At 42.9% G+C, this 23,400-nt stretch overlaps 1 protein-coding gene across 3 annotated transcripts in view; it reads right to left on the bottom strand.

Annotated features, from left to right (window-relative positions):
- Positions 1-23,400, bottom strand: part of FCHSD2 (FCH and double SH3 domains 2) — a 213,055-nt gene that overhangs the window by 84,474 nt on the left and 105,181 nt on the right. For all 3 annotated transcript variants that reach the window (XM_068420880.1, XM_068420899.1, XM_068420889.1), the window contains 5 exons: positions 21,497-21,573; positions 19,876-20,020; positions 4,650-4,783; positions 2,239-2,293; positions 1,039-1,167 (listed from right to left, as the gene is read on the bottom strand). In XM_068420880.1, coding sequence (XP_068276981.1) covers positions 1,039-1,167; positions 2,239-2,293; positions 4,650-4,783; positions 19,876-20,020; positions 21,497-21,573 — 540 coding nt within the window. The remainder of the gene's footprint in view (positions 1-1,038; positions 1,168-2,238; positions 2,294-4,649; positions 4,784-19,875; positions 20,021-21,496; positions 21,574-23,400) is intronic.

Below are 23,400 nucleotides of genomic sequence, written 5' to 3' on the forward strand. Positions count from 1 at the left end.
TGATTTACTCAGAGGCACGCACATATTGCCCAAGGAGTGGTTAACTTAGTCAAGATATAATGAAATTACACATAAAAATCCCTCGGAGGCCTCGTTTGGTGCTCTCATTTTCCACTTCAGTTACCTGCTTTTCATACCAATATTTTTTTTTCCCTCCAGTATGCAAAAGCATGCTGATAATACAGTGATTTCTTATATACAATGATGGTCCTTCAATAAAGCAATTTTAAATGCAAATTACAGACTTCTAAGTTGCCATGCCTGATTGCATCACCTGGAAATAGTTTGTAGATAGCAAATTTAAATTAACTTTGAAAATGTCCATGTAGGAAACGCAACTACATCAAGTGTGAATTAGCTTTAAATAGCTCGTTTTACAGATTTTACAATTGATCTGTAACTATCTAATTCTAAGCTACAGGAATAGCGCACATTTAAGTAATTCTGGGGTAACATTAAATAAAAAATACCTGTGAGCAATCACGTTTCAACTTCTTAAGTATGTCATTTCCTACGAGTTCAAGTATCTACTCTTGGCTTGACTTGGCAAGCTGCCACACGTGAGAACAGCAATGCTGATTTGCTCTTCTCTGAAATTCATAGTTCGAAACCAAGATATTTAATGATTATATTTTCATTAATCATCCCATCAAGAAATGTTCTGATCAGATAATTGGATAGAAAAAAAGGATTATGGGATATGCTACTGAAGAACTAAAAGATCTCCAGGTAATTAAGGTCAACTACAATAGGAAAATACAGGTCTTAGTTTTACAAACTTCATTCTTTTATCCAAGTGAGTTTTTTCACAAAAAAACTATATTAAAGAATAAAGGTGACTGCTTAGCTTTGGGGTTTGATAATTGGTACCAAGTATCCTGCACACTGTTGCAGAACTACTACACTGCACCCTCATCTACTGCAGCACATCGGAAAAGTCAACGTTGCTGTCACAAAGCACCCCAAGATTTTCTACTTCAGTCTCTGCTTTCCAGACTTCCCACTTCCCAACTCCCAGACATAAATTACCTTCCTTACCTTCATAATGTTTACTAAGTCTGTTTGATAATAGCGATCTTGGTGTGCATTAGCAGCTGCTAAAGTGAGAAGATAATCATTCCTTGCATGGATAGCCTTGGCATTACACTCAGACCGTCGTGCTTTTAACTGCAACAAGAAATGGAAGTTAAAAGGTAGGTACTAATGAGAAGTTAATGACTAAAGATGTATTAATAGTAAATTAACATGCATAGGTATGTATTAATGTAGTCAAAACTTTAAGGGATGAATAGCTTAACAGCTTTGTTAATGGCAAGGGGACTTCTAATATATATTTCTCTCCTGCAGTTGTAATTTCACATTCAGTAGTCAAAGAACAGTCATAACTCATAGAATCACAGACTGGGTTGGGTTGGAAGGGACCTTAAAGATCATCTAGTTCCAACCCCGTTGCCACAGGCAGGGACACCTTCCACTAGACCAGGTTGCTCCAAGCCCCATCCAACCTGGCCTTGAACACTGCCAGGGAGGGGGCAGCCACAGCTTCTCTCAGCAACCTGGGCCAGGGTCTCACCACCCTCACAGCAAAGAATTTCTTCCTAAGATCTCATCTAAATCTCCCCTCTTTCAGTTTAAAACCAGTCCCCCTCGTCCTGTCGCTCCATGCCCTTGTAAAAAGTCCCTCTCCAGCTTTCCTGTAGGCCCCCTTCAGGTACTGGAAGGTGCTAGAAGGTCTCCCCGGAGCCTTCTCTTCTCCAGGCTGAACAGCCCCAACTCTCTCAGCCTGTCTCCGGAGCAGAGGGGCTCCAGCCCTCTGAGCATCTTCGTGGCCTCCTCTGGACTCGCTCCAACAGCTCCGTGTCCTTCTTGTGTTGGGGGCCCCAGAGCTGGACGCAGCACTGCAGGGGGGGTCTCAGCAGAGCGGAGCAGAGGGGCAGAATCCCCTCCCTCGCCCTGCTGGCCACGCTGCTGGGGATGCAGCCCAGGACACAGTCCCAATACCAACACCTGAGGAATGCCACTCGTCACTGGTGTCCACTTGGACATCGAGTCACGAGAAAAAATTTACCTGTAAATTTGGTCATATGTAAATTCTTCACTGTGCCTGACAAAATAGTGCTCTTATCACCTGTTCTAGCACTATACCTTCCAAAATGTCAATCATGTCTAGATTCCAGACACCTTTGGTCATATACCTCATGAAATTAGCAGCAAAATGTAAGTTTCTCTTGTACTCACCTTTACACTTGCCTTCTGCAAGCTTATTCTTGACTGAAACAGACTAAGTTTGGACCTGAAACAGAAATTAACAGAAGACATTACTGTCTTATACCACTTCTACAAAAGTACAGGATAAACAGGCGACTGCACTTCACTTCAGCAAAATTTTCATTTAAATAACTTTCTATGCCTGAATTTTTATTTATATTGTTTTAAGTAAAGCTTAAGGATCAAGTGAATTATTACAAAGTATGCTGAGCTCAACAGTATCTTCGTTGCATGCTCTCAAATCTTTTGTACAGCTTACTCTGATTTTGGAACAAAACTTAAATACATCATGAAAGGGAAACTGGGTGGCTGCTGCAACTCAAGTTATTTTGGTCTTTGATGGATTTTAAGTCAACCCTTCAGACACAAAGTGCTATAAATTTGAACTACTGGTCATCTGAAGGAAAATGAATGCAAAATCATTAGTAATTATATTCCAGGAAGCTGGAGGAGTACCCATGTAGGCACACATATTTTTAAAAGCAGAACTGGTGGGATTTTCACATTTGGATTCATGAAAGAGAAACTGGAGAAGTACTTTATTAGCTATTTGAAAGATGGTGGTTTAGAAAGCAAGTAAGAAAACAAAATTAAGTAAATCGCTATTTTAATCTGAACAATACTGCAGAATCACAGAATCACTCAGGTTGGAAGAGCCCTCTGGGATCATTGAGTCCAACCATTGCCCTGACACCACCATGGCAACTAGACCATGGCACTAAGTGCCATGGCCAGTCTTTTCTTAAACACCTCCAGAGATGGTGACTCCACCACCTCCCTGGGCAGCCTCTTCCAATGGCTAATGACCCTTGCTGAGAAGAAATGCTTCCTAATGTCCAACCTGAACCTCCCCTGGCGAAGCTTGAGGCTGTGTCCTCTTGTCCTAGCACTAGTTGCCTGGGAGAAGAGGCCGACTCCCACTCCACTACAACCTCCCTTCAGGTAGTAGTAGACTGCACTAAGGTCACCTCTGAGCCTCCTCTTCTCCAGGCTAAACACCCCCAGCTTCCTCAGCCGTTCCTCGGAGGTCAGACCCTCCAGGCCCTTCACCAGCTTGGTCGCCCTCCTCTGGACTCGCTCCAACACCTCAACATCTTTCTTGAAGTGCGGGGCCCAGAACTGGACACAGGATTCAAGGTGCAGCCTCACCAGTGCCGAGTACAGAGGGACAATCACTTCCCCAGACCAGCTGGCTACACTATTCCTAATAGAGGCCAGGATGCCATTGGCCTTCTTGGCCACCTGGGCACACTGCTGGCTCATGTTTAGCCGGCTCTCGATCAGCACCCCCAGGGCTCTTTCCGCCGGGCCACTTTCTAACCACTCTTCCCCCAGCCTGTAGCGCTGCAGGGGGTTGTTGTGGCCCAAGTGTAAGACCCGGCACTTGTTCTTGTTGAACCTCATGCCGTTGGTCTCGGCCCATCTATCCAACCTGTCCCGATCCCTCTGTAGGGCCTTCCTACCCTCCAGCAGATTGACACTGCCACCCAGCTTGGGGTCATCTGCAAATTTGCTGAGGGTGCACTCAATCCCTATGTCTAGATCATCTATAAAGATATTGAACAGCACCGGCCCCAGAACTGAGCCCTGGGGAACACCGCTAGTGACCTATGCATAGTGCAGTGTGAATCTGACCCAAAATTCCCAAGCTTAAGTTTTTGTTTGGGTTTTTTTTGGTTGGGTTTTCTTACTTTCTTCAGGTATTATAGGTAATCTTATTTAAGTTTTCTTTTCTTCATCCAGCCCTCATAAAGTGAAAGACAGAAAATTTCTCTAATGAAACCGTAATTTCTTTTTGTTCCATGAGAACAATTTTGAGTAATTTCTAAAAATAAAAAATAAAAAACAAATAAATTTGCAAAAAAGGGTGAGGCACACTCCCATAAGACTCCAGGAAACACATGAGTTACTTGCTTTCCTGAAAGGAAGGAAATCAACCTCTTTGGCATGTCAAAGAGTATAAAAACTTAAAGCCTCAAAAATTTATCTTCAAAAATGGAAAATAGTGTCCCATCCCCTCTCCCCCTTCAAACAGACTGATACCAAATTTGAGATCTGTGGAGAGAAAAGGAAATAAGGAGCTTTCAATAGCAAAAAGAGTGCCAGCTCACACGCTGTCCTTTGAAAAGGTCAAATTAAAGCACTTGGTTTAACTTCCTTCCTAAAGAAACCAGCCTGAGTTACACTTGACAATCAGGGTAAAAGGACGCTTGACATGGTTAAAAAATATATATAAGCAAAAAGAAAAAACAATTGGCACGAGCTCATTGAAAGTAACTCTCTTGTCTTCTAAACTAATATCAAGTGTAAAAACTAATACAAGTACAAATCTGCTTTATACACACACAATTATTTATACATATGCTATTATAAAAACATACTTGGCCTCAATATCAGCTTTCTCCCGCACCGCTTGAGCCATCTGTTCGGTCTCAAAATATTTCTTTTTGCCTTTAGCTAAATCTTTTACTGTCTCTTGTAATTCAGCTTGGATCCTCGTCAACTGGTCCACGTACTGAAAAAAAAAAAAGTATTCAGGAAACAAAACATTAATGGTTTCTTGCACCCAAATAATTCTATCATCACCATTTTACTACTTTTTATTACATTTTATATGGAACAACGTGGTCTCCAAGTCACTCCTGGTCAATTATTCATGTCTTTCTTCTAAAGCTGATCAGCTCACAAAACCATATTTATTTAATTCTTTCTGCTGCTGTTAAACTATTCAAATTCAACGATAACTCACAAATTAAACATAAAAGTTCTGAAAGCTTTGCATGAGGTAATTAGTTGAAATAATTGCAATACAATTGGGAAAAAATTCAAAGGCAATCTACTGGAGGTGACACAAAAAAATATTAATCTTTCCTTCTCTGAAATTTACAACATAAACCAAAAGGTACCGTGTAAAACACAACAGCAACAATTTGATAAACATGATTTTAAGAGCTCATTTTTCTTAAACTATTTCGAGAGCTTTCGAACAAATAGGATTATATCAGAAAACAGCGTCATTCAGAAAGACAACTTAGAGGCTCAAAACGCAGAGCGAGCTCATCAGGGAGTGAAAATAGAATCACAGACTGGTTTGGGTTGGAAGGGACCTTAAAGACCATGTAGTTCCAACCCCCTGCCACGGGCAGGGACACCTTCCACTACACCAGGTTGCTCCAAGCCCCATCCAACCTGGCCTTGAACACTGCCAGGGAGGGGGCAGCCACAGCTTCTCTGGGCAACCTGGGCCAGGGTCTCACCACCCTCACAGCAAAGAATTTCTTCCTAATATCTCATCTCAATCTCCCCTCTGTCAGTTTAAAACCGTTCCCCCTCATCCTGTCACTCCATGCCCTTGTAAAAAGCCCCTCTCCAGCTTTCCTGTAGGCCCCTTCAGGTACTGGAAGGTGCTAGAAGGTCTCCCCGGAGCCTTCTCTTCTCCAGGCTGAACAGCCCCAGCTCTCTCAGCCTGTCTCCAGAGCAGAGGTGCTCCAGCCCTCTGAGCATCTTCGTGGCCTCCTCTGGACTCGCTCCAACAGCTCCGTGTCCTTCTTCTGTTGGGGGCCCCAGAGCTGGACGCAGCACTGCAGGGGGGGTCTCCCGAGAGCGGAGCAGAGGGGCAGAATCCCCTCCCTGACCTGCTGGCCACGCTGCTGGGGATGCAGCCCAGGACACCGTTGGCTGCCAGCGCACGTTGCCGGCTCATGGTGAGCTTCTCGTCACCCATCACCCCCAAGTCCTTCTCCTCAGGGCTGCTCTCAATCCATCCTCTGCCCAGCCTGGATTTGTGCTTGCATGGCTGAACACCTGCCTGCCCGTGGGAAGGAGTGAATGAATTCCTTGTGTTGCTATACCCAATAAACTGTCTTTATTTCAATCCACACGTTTTTGCACTTTTACCCTTCCGATTCTCTCCCCCATCCCACTGGAGTGAGCGACTGGCTGCGTGGGGCTGAGCTGCCGACCGTGGTTAACCCGCAACGATTACTAAACTGTTCAGCAATTCTCCAAACATCCTATCAGCTTCAAAAAAAAATTGTGGGAAAAGATCTACTTAACAAACAAGAAAGGATCTACTTAACATAACAAATATGAACTATCAATGTCTAGAATTATACTACCTTTAAAAGAGATTTGTAAAGATTTTCTGTTACCCAAACTAGCTTAAGTACATGTAAGAGCGATAGTTCAATGCATCTGTATTTAATTATAGATATTACAGACTAGATGTGGCCAATGAAGGCTCCAGGCAATACTCAGAGGCAGAGCCTCAAGCTAGCTTAAGGAAACCGATTTGCCTTTTAATTTGCCTTTTTGTCCTTCAAAGACCAGACCCAAGGTCCCACTGCTTCTCACATAATTATCTACAAGGGCATGTAGTGATAGGACAAGGGGGAATGGTTTTAAACTGAAAGAGGGGAGATTGAGATGAGATATTAGGAAGAAATTCTTGGCTGTGAGGGTGTGAGACACTGGCCCAGGTTGCCGAGAGAAGCTGTGGCTGCCCCCTCCCTGGCAGTGTTCAAGGCCAGGTTGGACGGGACTTGGAGCAACCTGGTCTGGTGGAAGGTGTCCCTGCCCGTGGCAGGGGTTGGAACTAGATGGTCTTTAAGGTCCCTTCCAACCCAAACCAGTCTGTGATTCTATACCCAACTTCACCCATACAAGGTGCCACACGTTGTCCTGTTACCAAACACCCCTCCTAAACACCTAAAGTTTTTCATTACACTACTTATTAATGCGTGTAACCTCCTTTACAACCATCGCAAGACTAATAAGGTGATGTCATCCAACAACGTAACATTAATTTCACAGTATTCAACAATTGTTAAAAATAATATCCAGCCACCTGTAAAAAAAGAAACTTTTTGTTTCAGTCAACAGAAATTGCTCATCTTCTCACCTGTTATAGAAATTTTCACATAATTAATGTAAAAGTTCTTATGAGTTAGAGAGACAAGAATCAATAGGGGTGAAATAGAATAGTGAATAGAATAATTAATATAAGTCTATCTGAATAAACACAGGTGGGCTTTCACAATGCATGAATATTGTTCTCAAAACTCCTTGTGTAATCCTGACCTAGGACTGAAGAAATCATCAATCAAAGCTTAATGAGTAGCTAAGCAGGAGTAGGCCTAGAAGTATTACCTTCTGATGATTTTAGTAAAGGGGATGTATGGTTAACCTTTTCTTTACCTTAAAAGAAATATAGGACACTTAGAAATAAAAATTAGTATAGATAAGGTTTTAAACATAACTTCAGTTGTTTTTAAGGTTGAATGTTTAGGAGACACTGGCGGTGGGAACTGGACTCTGATCAACCTGGATCAGGACGGGACGCTGATCACGGCAAGAACATTAAGGACGCCGATCACAGCAAGAACATCGAGGACAGGGTGTCGGCCGGAGTCGGAGCGGAACCAGAACATAAAGATCAGCTAAACAATAGAAAAGAATGGACTTTTGTGGACTCTTGATGAAGGAAGAAAGAGGAATTGAAATAGTTAGTGGATTATTAACAGAAGCTTATGAAATGTTTATGATGTAATTGATTATTAGTTTCTATATAAACCGATAGTGAATTTAAGTCAGGTACCATTCACTGCGGTGGTGGTCCAACTCTGAGTTGTTAATAAAACCAGCAAACCTAGAGACCCGGACTCTGCCAATTTTCCTTAACAGAATTTGGCACCCCAGATGGGACCCTAGGACACTGCTCTGATTCTCTGAGCATTCCCGTCTCCAACGCCTAATTGCCGGCAACAAGGGTGAGTTCACCTGGTGGTCTTGGGAGCGGGTATACTCAGACACTAGGAGCCTGTGTGTTTAAAATTGCTGAGGAATTTTTTTGAAACAAAGGTAACCCGGGAAATTAAGGAAAAGGTAAAATGGGAATTGGACCCAGCATTGAAAGGGGGACGCCCCTTGCTGAGGTGTTGGAGAATTGGAATAGAATCCCGTTGACCGGGACATGTGGGAAAAAGAGATTTATTTTGCTGTGTCAAGAAGAATGGCCATTTTTAACTAGGGTCCGAGGTGGAGGACCTAGAGACATCTGACCCTTTAAAGGGACCTTTGATGCGCATAAATTGAGATTCTTAAGGGTAATCCTCGAGGATGAAGGGAGTCAAGATCTTGATTTTTGGTATATTTGGTACTATTGGGCAAATGCAAAGAAAGGCAAAAAAAGAGCCTAAACAAGTGACACCTTCCATTCCTTCAGCGCCCGTGCTGGAGAAATCGAATCCTTTCACTGACAAAGGATTTGGCATGTATCCCATGAGGTTGGAATACATCCCAAACCCTAGAGCTGGACCTGGAGCTCCGCCAGAGGTTCCACCAGTCCAACCTGTTGTGAGACATGAACCTTGGAAACAAGGAGATTTAGTAAACTGGCAATCAAAATGCCACGCATCAGAGAGGATGCTGAAAAATGTGCTGAGATGCTATCTGGCAATTTTACTGATTATTCTCCAAATTGGAATGATGTAAAGACCCTCATGAGAGAGCTCTTTACAGCAGAAGAGAGGAAAAAAACCTTACAAAAGGATCGGGAAATTGCACAAAGAGATCAAACTCAAGGGCTACAGCCCTGGCCCGATCAAAACCCAAACTGGAATTTGGCCACTGAGGATGACGCCAGACTCCAACGAGAAGCCTTACAGCAACTGGTGGAGGCTGTTCGGCAAGCTGGCAAAAAAAAAAAAAAAAAAAAAAAAAATTACTAATTGGACAAAGGTAATGGAATGTAGGCAAAAACCTGATGAACATCCCAGTGATTACTGGAGTCGGTTAAAAGTTACTCTCCTGAAATATGGAGAAATGACAAGGGACAATTTTCAGGAACCCCTTGCAATCAGTGTATTTGTGGATCAATCTGCACCTGATATTAATAAATATTTCAAAAAACATATGCCATGGTGGCAAGGTGAAAGCCTCACAAAGATTCTTGGTATTGCAACCTTTGTATATGATGGGAGAAGTGAAGAGCAAAAGAAACAAGATCAAAGAAAAGAGAGAAAGGAGCGAGAGAGAGAGAGATCAACCTTTCGGCACCGCAACTACTCAGAATTACCAGCGCGGCAGGAGAAGAGGTTTTCGACAAGGCTGTGGAAGGGGAGACCAAGGAAGACAAAGATTCATTCCCTCTCGAACTGATACTCTGGAATGTTTTTTTTTACTGTGGTAATTTAGGGCACATCGTCCGGTGTTGTCCTCTGAGACCACCTTCCAACAATGGTGGGAGAGACGGAGCGGAAAGACCGGGGCGTCCACATTCTCGCTGAGAAATTTATGGATCGGGACTCTGGGATTAAGATAGATAACGAGGGACTTATCACAACTAAGGTAAATGGCATTCCTGTTAAATTCTTAATAGATACTGGTACAACTTTATCATTGTTAAATTTTTATATGTCACAGTTATCTGATGAATTTGTAAAGGTTACTGGAATTTTGGGTGAAGAGAAGTTGCCGCTTTCTCTTCCCCTTCCTATTGTTTTTGATGATCGTTTGATATGAGGTTAATTTGTTATTTCGCCAACTTCTCCTGTTTCACTATTTGGGAGAGATTTATTACAGGAATTGGAAACATGCATAGATTTAACTCCCAAAGGAATTTGATTGATCATAATGGGAATGCAAACTATAGAAATTCAAGAAGGTGAGCTTAAAATCCCAAAAGAGTTAAAGAATGTATCTTAAAAATTATGAAGTCTCTCCGGAGATGATATTGGACCATTAAAATCTGCAGAACCTGTAGTGATTAAAACAAAAGGAGGGACTCCCCCGTCTATTAGACAATACCCAATTGTGGCAGAAGCTATCCCAAGTATTGGAAAACAAATAAAATCATTTTTGGAAAAGGGGATTTTAAAAGAATGTCAAAGTTACAAAGATGGGGATCCAGAATATAGATTTGTATTTGTAATTGTTCCCCATCCAGTAGTACCTGATCCAAATTTGATTGTTACTCAAATACTTATTTGGGAAAAATTTTACACTGTATTGGATTTGACTGGAGCTTTCTTTAGCATACCTGTGGCTGAGGAAAGCCAGCACATATTTGCCTTCACTTGGCAAGGGAAACAATTAACCTGGACTCGGTTACCCCAGGGATTTACAAGTTCACCAACTATATTCTCCCAAATTTTGAAAAGGAATTTGGCTGATCTGTTTTTTCTGTGTAAGTCTGAATTGATACAATATGTAGATGAGTTATTGTTAGTATATTGTTCAAGGAAGGATTGTGTTACAGACACTCGGTATTTGTGTAATAAATTGGTTGTAAAAGGTCACCGAGCATCTCCATCAAAATTGCAACCCATCAAATGGGGTCTGGAGAGACAAAAAGCTTTTACAACTCTGAAAGGTGCCTTAATGCAAGCACCGGCTTCAGGTTTACCAGATTATAGTAAACCTTTCAAATTATATTGTGATGAGCAAAAGGGAAATGCTAGAGGAGTTTTAGTCCAAACTTTAGGACCACATGAAAGACCAGTAGCATATTTTTCTGCTCAATTAGATCCAGTTACACAAGGAACACCATTTTGTATAAAATCAGTAGCTGCAGCAGCAGAAATGGTAGAAAAAATGTAGATCAATAGTGCTGGGACATCCCCTAACCGTATGCGTACCCCATGAAGTTGAAATATTATTGAAACAATATGCAGAAAAATCACTTTCACCGCAACGGGCACATAGATATGAACTGGTTTTACTTTTGGCTGACAACATCACACTTCAAAGGTACAATACTTTGAATCCAGCCACTTCAATACCTTTGCCGACTGAAGGGGAAAAAGATCAACCTGACTGTACCCAGGTATTAGCAGTATCCAGTAAACCACGCAATGATCTTCAAGACCAACCCCTGAGTGACCCAGACATCAACCTTTTGACAGACGGCTCATCTTTTTACGAAGAAGAAAAAAGGTATACCGGCTTTGCAGTAACAACAGAAAAAACTGTGTTAAAAGCTAATCCTCTTCCTAGTGCTGTGGGTGCACAAGGTGCAGAAATCATAGCACTTACTGAGGCTGCAAAGTTAGCAAGAGGCTTAAAAGCTAACATTTATACAGACTCTAAATACGCTTTTGGAGTTTGTCATGCTACAGGTACCCTGTGGAAAGAGAGAGGATTTTTGACCTCAGCTGGAAAAACCATTACACATGGAAAGGAGGTACGTGAACTTTTAGAAACTATACAGTTACCTGCACAAATAGCAGTAATTTATATAAAAGCTCACACAAACCACCAAGATGCACTGTCGCGAGGAAATCACTTGGCTGATCAAGCTGCGAAAGCTGCAGCCAAACAAATTCATCTTATTATGACAGTTTTGTGTGCAGCAGAGAAACTTGACAGGCTTCCAAGTGCAGAAGAGATGTATGAGGCTCTTCCAGAAGAAAAAATGAAATTTTGGAGACAACTTGGAGCGGAACAACAGGATGGACAATGGACATTGGCCAACAAGCCTCTACTCCCAAAAAGGTATTTACTACCTCTTGTTCGATGGTTCCATGAAAAATGCCATGGGGGACCTGAGGGACTTGCACAAAGAATTCAACGGCTGTGGGCTGCACTCGGAGTCTGCTCCGCAGTGAAAAGGATTACTGAAAGCTGTAAACTTTGCTGACAATATGCTACCACTAGGATTCAGCCACCTCAAGGTAAAAGACCGCCCGTGGTGTTTCCTTTTCAAGGATTACAAAGTGATTATGCTGAAATGCCAAAGGCAATGGGGTATTCATACTTGTTAGTAATTGTAGATCAATTATCAGGATGGGTAGAAGCCTTCCCAGCAAGAAAGAATGATTCAAAAACTGTAGTGAAAGCGCTGTTGAAAGAGTTAATACCCCGATATGGAGTTCCTGAAGTAATTGATTCGGATAGAGGAGCTCATTTTTCAGCAGCGATTCTGTTCCAAGTTTATAATGCTTTAGGAGTCACAGGGAACTTACATACACCCTATCACCCTGAGTCCTCTGGACAGGTAGAAAGAATGAATAGGACCATAAAGGAAAAGATTGTTAAAGTGTGTAAAACAACAGGGTTGAAATGGCCAGAGGCTTTGAATTTGGTTCTGTGGGACATTCGGAACACACCCAGACAACCTGTTGGGTTATTGCCAGCAGAAATATTGTTTGGGTGAGTTTTGGCTGTTCCAGGCACTTATTTGCCAGTAAAAAAAAAAAAAAAAAAAAAAAAAAAAAAAAGTTTATTGGATGGAGATGAACGAGTGACACAATATATACTATATTTACAAAATTCTTTCTTCGAAATGCGAAAGCATGCCTATTGATATCAAGGTGGATCTCCTGAGATACAAATACATAATATTCAACCAGGAAACAAAGTATTGATAAAAAACTTTAAGAGGAAAAATAGATTTGAACCAAAATGGGAAGGACCCTATGTTGTACTTTTAACTTCTCTTTTTATACTGTCAAAGTTGCAGGGAAAGAAACCTGGATCCATCATTCTCATGTCCGCAAGGAACCCGAGGAAAGATGAAATATTTAGTTTGTTCCTTTTTTTTTTTTTTTCCATCTGTAAATGTTGCTGTTTCACCTTGTGTAAGATTGCTATTCGTTACCAAGATTTCAATACCAATGCCTCTCGTGTGCTTTATAAGAATTATTCTTGGTGATCTGCAGGCTTCTTTATAGCAATTGAGACAAAGACTGGGGAACTCAGTTTTACATGTAGCTATCCAAAGATTGAGCCCAGAGGAATTATTTATCAATTTGGAAAAAACCCAATAATAAATATATCTGGGGAGATGATAGAAAAATTAGCCAATGCCTCAATGCACGGATTTCTGACATTGCAAAAGGAAATTACAGAGCTCTCTAAAATCACAATTCAAACTAGAATGGCTCTAGATATGGTATTAGCCTCACAAGGAGGAGTGTGTACAGTTTTAAATGATAGTTGCTGTATGTACACAGACCGATCAGGAGAACTACTCACAGATGTGCACAAAATTTGGGAAGTGAGTTCTGTGATGCAAAAGGTAGAAAGGGACGACACCTCATGGGGATTTACTGAAACACTCTCTTGGCTCACATCTTGGTTCCCAGACTTGGCCTTATGGATAAAGAAGCTGATTGTAATTGTCTTGCTTATAATTATTATCCTTGTGATTGTACTAGTGTTGGGACAGTACTGTGTGAGATGTTTTTCTTCCTTTGCTTCAAAAATAGAATCATCATGGAGATACAAATAATTGCAGGGATGCAATAAAAAAACAAAAGGAGGGAATTGTTATAGAAATTTTCACATAATTAATGTAAAAGTTCTTATGAGTTAGAGAGACAAGAATCAATAGGGGTGAAATAGAATAGTGAATAGAATAATTAATATAAGTCTATCTGAATAAACACAGGTGGGCTTTCACAATGCATGAATATTGTTCTCAAAACTCCTTGTGTAATCCTGACCTAGGACTGAAGAAATCATCAATCAAAGCTTAATGAGTAGCTAAGCAGGAGTAGGCCTAGAAGTATTACCTTCTGATGATTTTAGTAAAGGGGATGTATGGTTAACCTTTTCTTTACCTTAAAAGAAATATAGGACACTTAGAAATAAAAATTAGTATAGATAAGGTTTTAAACATAACTTCAGTTGTTTTTAAGGTTGAATGTTTAGGAGACACTGGCGGTGGGAACTGGACTCTGATCAACCTGGATCAGGACGGGACGCTGATCACGGCAAGAACATTAAGGACGCCGATCACAGCAAGAACATCGAGGACAGGGTGTCGGCCGGAGTCGGAGCGGAACCAGAACATAAAGATCAGCTAAACAATAGAAAAGAATGGACTTTTGTGGACTCTTGATGAAGGAAGAAAGAGGAATTGAAATAGTTAGTGGATTATTAACAGAAGCTTATGAAATGTTTATGATGTAATTGATTATTAGTTTCTATATAAACCGATAGTGAATTTAAGTCAGGTACCATTCACTGCGGTGGTGGTCCAACTCTGAGTTGTTAATAAAACCAGCAAACCTAGAGACCCGGACTCTGCCAATTTTCCTTAACACACCACACAATTCTGCTCTCACTAAAAATGTCAAATCCCTTTCTGGCTATAAATTAGACAAAAATTCATGTAAGTTCACACTAAAACCAGTATATGATGTGCGCAGACCAATAAAGCAATGGGCTCCATAAGGCAAGTTTTGTGGTGGGTGGTTTAGGGAGTGGTGGGGGGCAGGATGGGGTTTTATGAAGACCTCTGAGTGTATGATAGAAAAATAAAAGGTAGAAAAATCTGTATATATTGGACAGCTGACAGAGACCTAAAAACCTTTCAAAAGGACTAGGTTTTTGCTACATCAATCGGTATTTTGATCCCTGAAGCCTCCTGCCGGCATCAAAAAATTAGAATATCAAATAAGCCCGGTTGTTAACACGACCATTTTAAAAGCATAAAATAGTCTTGCTTTTCAATCTCTGAAGAATTACAAATTGACAGGAGACTGGATGCCATTTAGGGGGTTTGGGCTGGGTAGACACTGGTTGTATTTAAAAAGGCTGTTTCAGAGAGCTGACAGAGATGGTTTCTTGTTGCATCACCTCCATGCAGAGCGATTTTATTCTATTTGCCTTTCAGTCTTCTGAAACAGATCCATGCAAACGTCTGCAGTGGTGGCCACATCATCTTTCCTGAAGACACCTGATGAACATACACTGCAGCTCACAGAATCACAGAATCACAGAATCAATGAGGTTGGAAGAGACCTCTGGGATCATCGAGTCCAACCATTGCCCTCACACCACCATGGCAACTAGACCATGGCACTAAGGGCCATGTCCAGTCTTTTCTTAAACACCTCCAGAGATGGTGACTCCACCACCTCCCTGGGCAGCCCCTTCCAATGGCTAATGACCCTTGCTGAGAAGAAATGCTTCCTAATGTCCAACCTGAACCTCCCCTGGCGAAGCTTGAGGCTCTGTCCTCTTGTCCTATCACTAGTTTCCTGGGAGAAGAGGCCGACTCCCACTCCACTACAACCTCCCTTCAGGTAGTTGTACACTGCAATAAGGTCACCTCTGAGCCTCCACTTCTCCAGGCTAAACACCCCCAGCTCCCTCAGCCGTTCCTCATAGGTCAGACCCTCCAGACCCTTCACCAGCTTGGTTGTCCTCCTCTGGACTCACTCCAACACCTCAACATCTTTCTTGAAGTGTGGAGCCCAGAACTGGACTCTGCTCTCTGCCTTGTCTTCCAAGGCCAACATATGAAATCACACATCACTTATGGGATAACCTTACAAGGTCCCTAGGGAAGGATAATGGCAGGGGGTGGGCAGCTGCCCTCAAAACAGCCTTCTCGTCTGCGTCCAAGAGCTGCTAAGTGAGGGATAGGGATTAGTTTTCTTAAGGTGTCAGGCATCGTCTACAGGAAACACATTTATTACCCCTGCTCCAGAGTAACTTTGCAATTTAGCAATATTTTTCACCGAATTATGAAGTTTTCTGAAATTGTTTCAATTTAGTAGAAAAATGGGTCATAAAAATGAAGTTTCTCAATGGTACCAAGTCAAGGAAGTAAAGCTTTACAGAAATATCTGGAAAATAAAGGTCACAGAACTGTTTTGGTTGGAAAGGACCTTTAAGATCATCAAGTCCAACCATTAACCCAGCACTGCCAAGGCCACCACTAACCCATGGCCCTCAGCACCACATCTACACGGCTTTTAAATCCCTCCAGGGATGGGGACTCCACCACTGCCCTGGGCAGCCTGTTCCAGTGCTTGACAACCCTTTCCAGGAAGACATTGTCCCTGATCTCCAATCTAAACCTCCCCTGGCACAACTTGAGGCCATTTCCTCTCATCCTATCACTTCTTACCTGGGAGAAGAGACCGACCCCCACCTCGCTACACCCTCCTTTCAGGCAGTTGTAGAGAGCGAGAAGGTCTCCCCTCAGCTTCCTTTTCTCCACACTAAACACCCCCAGCTCCCTCAGCTGCTCCTCATCACAATTGTGCTCCAGACCCTTCACCAGCCCCGTTGCCCTTCTCTGGACTCGCTCCAGCACCTCAAGATCTTTCTTGGAGTGAGGGGCCCAAAACTGAACACACGATTCGAGGTGTGGCCTCACCAGTGCTGAGTACAGGGGGATGATCCGTGCCCTAGTCCTGCTGGCCACACTAGTGCTGATACAAGCCACGATGCTGGTGGCCTTCTTGGCCACCTGGCCACACTGCTGGCTCATATTCAGCCACCATCGACCAACACCCCCAGGTCCTTTTCCCCCAGGCACTTTCCAGCCACTCTCCCCCAGCCTGTAGCGGTGCGGGGGGTTGTTGTGCCCCAAGGGCAGGACCCGACACTTGCCCTTGTTGACCCTCACACAGTGGCCTCGGCCCATCGATCCAGCCTGTCCAGATCCCTCTGCAGACCCTTCCTGCCCTCCAGCACATCAACACTCCCGCCCAACTTGGTGTCGTCTGTGAACTCACTGAGGGTGCACTCGATCCCCTCGTCCAGACCATTGATAAAGACATTGAACAGAACTGGCCTCAACACTGAGCCCTGGGGAACACCACTGGTGACCAGCCACCAACTGGATTTAACTCCATTCACCACAACTCTGGGCCCAGCCATCCAGCCAGTTTTTCACCCAGCGAAGCGTACGCCCGTCCAAGTCATGAGCAGCCAGTTTCTCCAGGAGAATGCTGTGGAAAATGGTGCCAAAGGCTTTACTAAAGTCCAGGTACACAACATCCACAGCCTTTCCCTCATCCAGTAAGCGGGTCATCTTGTCATAGAAGGAGATCAGGTTAGTCAGGCAGGACCTGCCTTTCATAAGCCCACGCTGACTGGGCTTGATCGCCTGGTTGTCCTGTACGTGCCGCGTGATGGCACTCAAGATTATTTATTTGTTTGGAAATCCAAAGGAAAGGGTGAGAGACTGCACTGTATAAAACAATAAATTTGCTGTGGAGGAAAATTAATACCACCAAGTGGGTGGTTATTCCACATTGTAGAAAAAATACATCACTGTGAGAATACTTTGAACCAGAAGTACTGCCCTGATAATGGTAATAACTTGTTCTGCCAATTCAAAAGTGCAGGAAAAAAGGAAATCTCATCATTTATATACATTTAACGAAGTGATTCCCCACTTCTACTCCTGACTCAGAAACACGGAACTATCTGTGTTTGCAGAAGAATAAAACTGGAGATTATTTGCCCAGTAAAGATACTATAAAATTGCTACAGCATTGTTTGGGAAGTTTCATAGAAAAATAAAATTCCACAGGACAATAAAACAACATCGTTAATAAAGGTAATTTTTCCTCCAGAAAAACATATATTGGACACAATTCTACGAGTTGTAATGTGTTCAGAAACTGAGAGCTCACATTACACTAACATCTGTTTAAAAGTTTGTAGCCAAATATTTTACAAAATACTACTCTAGGACATATAACTAGGTAAGTTACAGTTAGTTGTGGTCACTTTTTAGCACACAAAACCGAAATGGTGTGGTGTTTTTAGCACACAAAACCAAAATGGTGTGGTGTTTGGGGTTTATTTTGTCTTTTACCTTGAGTGGATCGTTCAGCCTACCTCAAATTAAACCCAGAGGTGATGTTAATAAATGCTCGATGATAATCACAGAATCACAGACTGGTTTGGGTTGGAAGGGACCTTAAAGATCATCTAGTTTCAACCCCGCTGCCACGGGCAGGGACACCTTCCACCAGACCAGGTTGCTCCAAGTCCCATCCAACCTGGCCTTGAACACTGCCAGGGAGGGGGCAGCCACAGCTTCTCTGGGCAACCTGGGCCAGGCTCTCACCATCCTCACAGCAAAGAATTTCTTCCTCATATCTCATCTAAATCTCCCCCCTTTCAGTTTAAAACCGTTCCCCCTTGTCCTATCACTCCATGCCCTTGTAAAAAGTCCCTCTCCAGCTTTCCTGTAGCCCCTTCAGGTACTGGAAGGTGCTAGAAGGTCTCCCCGGAGCCTTCTCTTCTCCAGGCTGAACAGCCCCAACTCTCTCAGCCTGTCTCCAGAGCAGAGGGGCTCCAGCCCTCTGAGCATCTTCGTGGCCTCCTCTGGAAGGAATATTTATATCTACCAGCTAATATCCGAGACACTTGCAATGTGCATTCCACCAGCATTTCTATTCCCCTCCTTATGTTATGTTTCGTCCAAGCCACATAGCAAGCATTTCAAAAGATTATTCTTGAAAACTTCCAAGAATTTATGTTTGGTGCAGTAGCGACTTTTTGTAAACTATGCTCGCTCTTTAAAACAGGAGGCTTGTTCCTCACTGCAGCAAAATCCACAGAACACAAACACAAAATGATTAAAATACGAAAAGTACTTGGCTTTACATAAATACACATCACTGTATTTTTAAAACGTGTCTTACGGCCTTACAGAAACAGATGGAACATCGCACTTTATTTGAAGCACGTGCTGTATTAAGAGGCACGGTAGAGGCCTCTTAGGACATTGAATAGAACCATAGAATTGTTTTGGTTGGAAAGGACCTTTAAGATCATCGAGTCCATCCCTTAACCCAGCACTGCCAAGGCCACCACTAACCCATGTCCCTCAGCACCACATCTACATGGCTTTTAAATCCCTCCAGGGATGGGGACTCCACCACTGCCCTGGGCAGCCTGTTCCAGTGCTTGACAACCCTTTCCAGGAAGACATTGTCCCTGATCTCCAATCCAAACCTCCCCTGGCACAACTTGAGGCCGGTTCCTCTCATGCTATCGCTTGTTACCTGGGAGAAGAGACCGACCCCACCTCACTACACCTTCCTTTCAGGCAGTTGTAGAGAGCAAGAAGGTCTCCCCTCAGCCTCCTCTTCTCCAGGCTAAACACCCCCAGGTCCCTCAGCCGCTCCTCATCACACTTGTGCTCTAGAAATGAGCACAAGTGACAAGCAACATAAATGACTTTAAATGTAACAACCAATTAAATGAAAGTCAAGCTTACTTTTTTCCTTGAACTACGCTATTTTCTTTGCATGGATTAATAGCTCAATTATAACGGGTTTTGGAATACTTACTTGTGATACTTTACAGGAGGTGGCTGGATAACCTGCATTCTACACCTTGAAGATTGCACAAGTCCTTCCTTCAGGATTAAGATATGGCTTTTCTTAAAATCAGAACCTATTCTAACAAAACCCACGGGCAATTGTCACTGCCAAACCAACTCAATGTCACTGCCACAGCATGATGTTAGATTTGCAGAGATCGATTTGACCAACTGTGTATCACTTTTCAAAAAGACTCATTTCCAAGTAATTTTAATTTCAGGTAATATAGCTCAGAGCTTCAACAAGCTGCTATTTACTTCTGTAACAACATAGAACCATAGAATCACAGACTGGTTTGGGTTGGAAGTGACCTTAAAGACCATCTAGTTCCAACCCCCCTGCCATGGGCAGGGACACCTTCCACCAGACCAGGTTGTTCCAAGCCCCATCCAACCTGGCCTTGAACACTGCCAGGGAGTGAGTAGCCACAACATGCACAGGAAGAGACTGAAAAGTACATAACAACCATTTTTTTCTAAATAAAACCAACAAAAGTTTAAAGAACTTATTAAAGCATAAATACCTTCTTCAACTGCTGTTCCTTAAAGCACCGCACGGTCCTGGCTGGTTCAGAAATTAAGTTTTTGTAGTTCTCACAGATATTGAGGCGGGATTGGGCCACTTGCATCGTGCCTTCTAAAAGTGATTTCCAAACTGAGTACATGCTCCTAAAATAATGAAACACAGAGAGGTTGTGGGTAGGAAGGGAGGGAGGCGTTACACTGCAAATACGGGCTGGTTTACATGACAGCAGCGTAATTCTTCAAATATTGCTTTTAAAAACAAAGCTAAAGCACAATCCTTCACGCTGATCTAGCAAATATCTGCACTTTTAACAACAATTTTAACTGAAGTTTTACCAAAAGTAAAACTTTTCCCTTCTGTCCTTGGTTTGCGATTCAATTTTTTGGCAAATGTTTTTCGGTTGAACCTGTTGCTCCAATGGAACGGACTCAGCAGCCAAAGCCAGCTCAGATGTTGACAATTTTTCGTAAGATCATGGATTTTGTGATTTTGAGCATCTTGCAATCAAGTAAATAGTAACACACTGCTCATCAGTTTTGCCTTAGCTACCTGTAGTTCCTTCATCACGTGTAAGGGGCCAAAGACAAACAGCCGCAGCTGCGTAGTGAGCTTTGCAGGGCACCAATAATTCACCACCAAAGCTCAGAAGTGCCCAAGTCAGAAGGAGAAGGTGGAGCAGGGAGAATAAGGTGGAGCAGGGAGAAGAAGGCAACAAGATCTCCCCTGCAGCTGGCAGAAAGGGAAGCTCGCTGGAGCTCGCAGAGCCCACGTACTCGGTGATGGGGAGAGAGGGGGTGGCAGGTGTTTGGAGAAGACCTCTGGGCGCTGCGGGTGTATCTGATGGCACGGAAGGCAGGAGAAAGACTTGCTGAGTGGAGCAAACTGCAGCTCGGAGGAGTCTGTGTGTGATGGGAGCATTTTATATACATTAAGGCTGATAATTCAGTTTACTCCTGACACAAGTGGTGTGAAGGTACAAATCCAAAACACAAATCTATTAACAAATTCTTCCTGTTTGAAAGAAAACTTGTCAGAATACAAAGAACACATTAAAATAAAATATCTTAAAATGTTTTCAAAATATTTAGGAGGTACTTTTCAAAGGTGGGAGGCTTTCAGCAACCGAGGCAGTTCAGTTTTCATGTTATGATCCACCTTTCACATTAATGAAACTGTTTTGTAAACAACTGCTTCTTGCTTTGCCTCCTCCTTGCTGTCAGATGTGATCTTCATGAATAATGGCCTTCCAAAAAGAAATTTGTTGCTATTTTTCCTATGAAGAAATCCACATGCTTATTACTCCAACTTTAAAGCTGTTTACTAAAATACATATTCAGCTACAAGCATTAATACCCAAACAGGGTGCACAATTCCAGTTGTTGTCCTGTCTTGCTATTTTGTTTTTCCAAGCTTCCTAAATTATTCAATAAACATCTATTTAAGACTAATCTCAGAATTTCAGGAGAAAGCAAAGCCTCATTTTTAACTGGCAATGCTCTACAACAAAGAAAAAAAATCACTTTAACTACAGAAGAGCAGTGTTTCATTGTGGAGGAAAATAATTATACAAATTGAAATTATAAAGACAGCTATTTCAAGATATCCAACTGTTAAATTACCTATAATCACTTCGTTCATCAGCTTTTATTCCAAGCCAGTCCTTCTTTAAGTATTGGCTCGCCAGCTTCTGAATGCTCTGTTAAAGGAAGGGGAAAAAAAAGAAGTTAAAAATAATAGGTACCTAATTCTTGCTCCTATATCAGACAAATGATAAGCTGAAATGCAAAGAAGCAATCAATCTATAGTATTATTTTTACCCCTTTTTATGGTTTTGTTTGACTTCACTTTCTGTTGAGAACAATTAATGAGTTTCATGTTAATAATTTAATTCAGGGGGACTCTTGAGATCTACACTGAAAATATTTCAGCATGCGACTAATCCCAGTAAAACCAATAGCACAGAAGGTGTTTGAGCAGCGCGTGGCAGAATCAGAGGCAGGAATATTGCAAGTAAAATGTCTCAAGTGAATTTGTCATGGCTTTTTATATCAAAATTTTTATTTAACTGAAGGAGGACATGGGGTTCTGAGAAGTCATGAGATCTCTGGTCATTTACGTGCCCCAGACTTTGATCATTCAAGGTTGCACCATTATCAGTGCACCGAAGAAGCTCTGTTGCTCACAGGATCAGGCCCGTACCCAGAGGATTACAGCAGACTAGAGACTGAAAAATGCAGTTCGTTTTTAATTATTAATGCTAATTACGCTCTTTAGTCTCTGTGTTTCGCTTTGAACGGTCTCAGAAAAATCAATAACAACATTTACATATGCAAGCGCAGAGAGCAGCCAAATTTAATTTGTAAACAATGTGAGGGAGAGGGAGTCGCTGGTGCAGCGGTCCCTCCTTCAGCTTGTAATCTCATTTAACAGTATATATCGTTTATTAATTGAGTACCAGTTGGAAAAGAGGATGTATATTAGCCAACTCATAGAGTTGGATAACGGGGTTATGAACACTGAGCAGCGTTCCTGCGTCTTCAAAAGAACCATCACCGGAGAAGCCCTCTCCAGCTTTTGTATAAAAGGTTATTTAGGAAAGAATCACACAGAATCACAGAATCAATCAGGTTGGAAGAGCCCTCTGGGCTCATCGAGTCCAACCATTGCCCTGACACCACCATGGCAACTAGACCAGGGCACTAAGTGCCATGGCCAGGCTTTTCTTAAACGCATCCAGAGATGGTGACTCCACCACCTCCCTGGGCAGCCCCTTCCAATGGCTAATGACCCTTGCTGAGAAGAAATGCTTCCTAATGTCCAACCTGAACCTCCTCTGGCGAAGCTTGAGGCTGTGTCCTCTTGTCCTATCGCTGGTTGCCTGGGAGAAGAGGCCGACTCCCACTCTACTACAACCTCCCTTCAGGTACTTGTAGACTGCAATAAGGTCACCTCTGAGCCTCCTCTTCTCCAGGCTTTAGCTGGAGAAAAGCACCCCCAGCTCCCTCAGTTGTTCCTCGTAGGTCAGACCCTCCAGACCCTTCACCAGCTTGGTCGCCCTCCTCTGGACTCTCTCCAACACCTCAACATCTTTCTTGAAGTGCGGGGCCCACAACTGGACACAGGATTCAAGGTGCGGCCTCACCAGTGCCGAGTACAGAGGGACAATCACTTCCCCAGACCGGCTGGCTACACTGTTCCTAATAGAGGCCAGGATGCCATTGGCCTTCTTGGCCACCTGGGCACACTGCTGGCTCATGTTTAGCCGGCTGTCGATCAGCACCCCCAGGGCTCTTTCTGCCAGGCTGCTCTCTAACTGCTCTTCCCCGAGCCTGTAGCGCTGCATGGGGTTGTTGTGGTCCAAGTGTAAGACCCGGCACTTGTTCTTGTTGAACCTCATGCTGTTGGTCTCGGCCCATCTATCCAACCTGTCCAGATCCCTCTGTAGGGCCTTCCTACCCTCCAGCAGATCGACACTCCCACCCAGCTTGGTGCCATCTGCAAAGAAGTGGGAGACATGGGTTGA

This window comes from Nyctibius grandis, chromosome 2 (genome assembly GCF_013368605.1).
Source record: "Nyctibius grandis isolate bNycGra1 chromosome 2, bNycGra1.pri, whole genome shotgun sequence".
NCBI classification, from domain to species: Eukaryota; Metazoa; Chordata; class Aves; order Nyctibiiformes; family Nyctibiidae; genus Nyctibius; species Nyctibius grandis.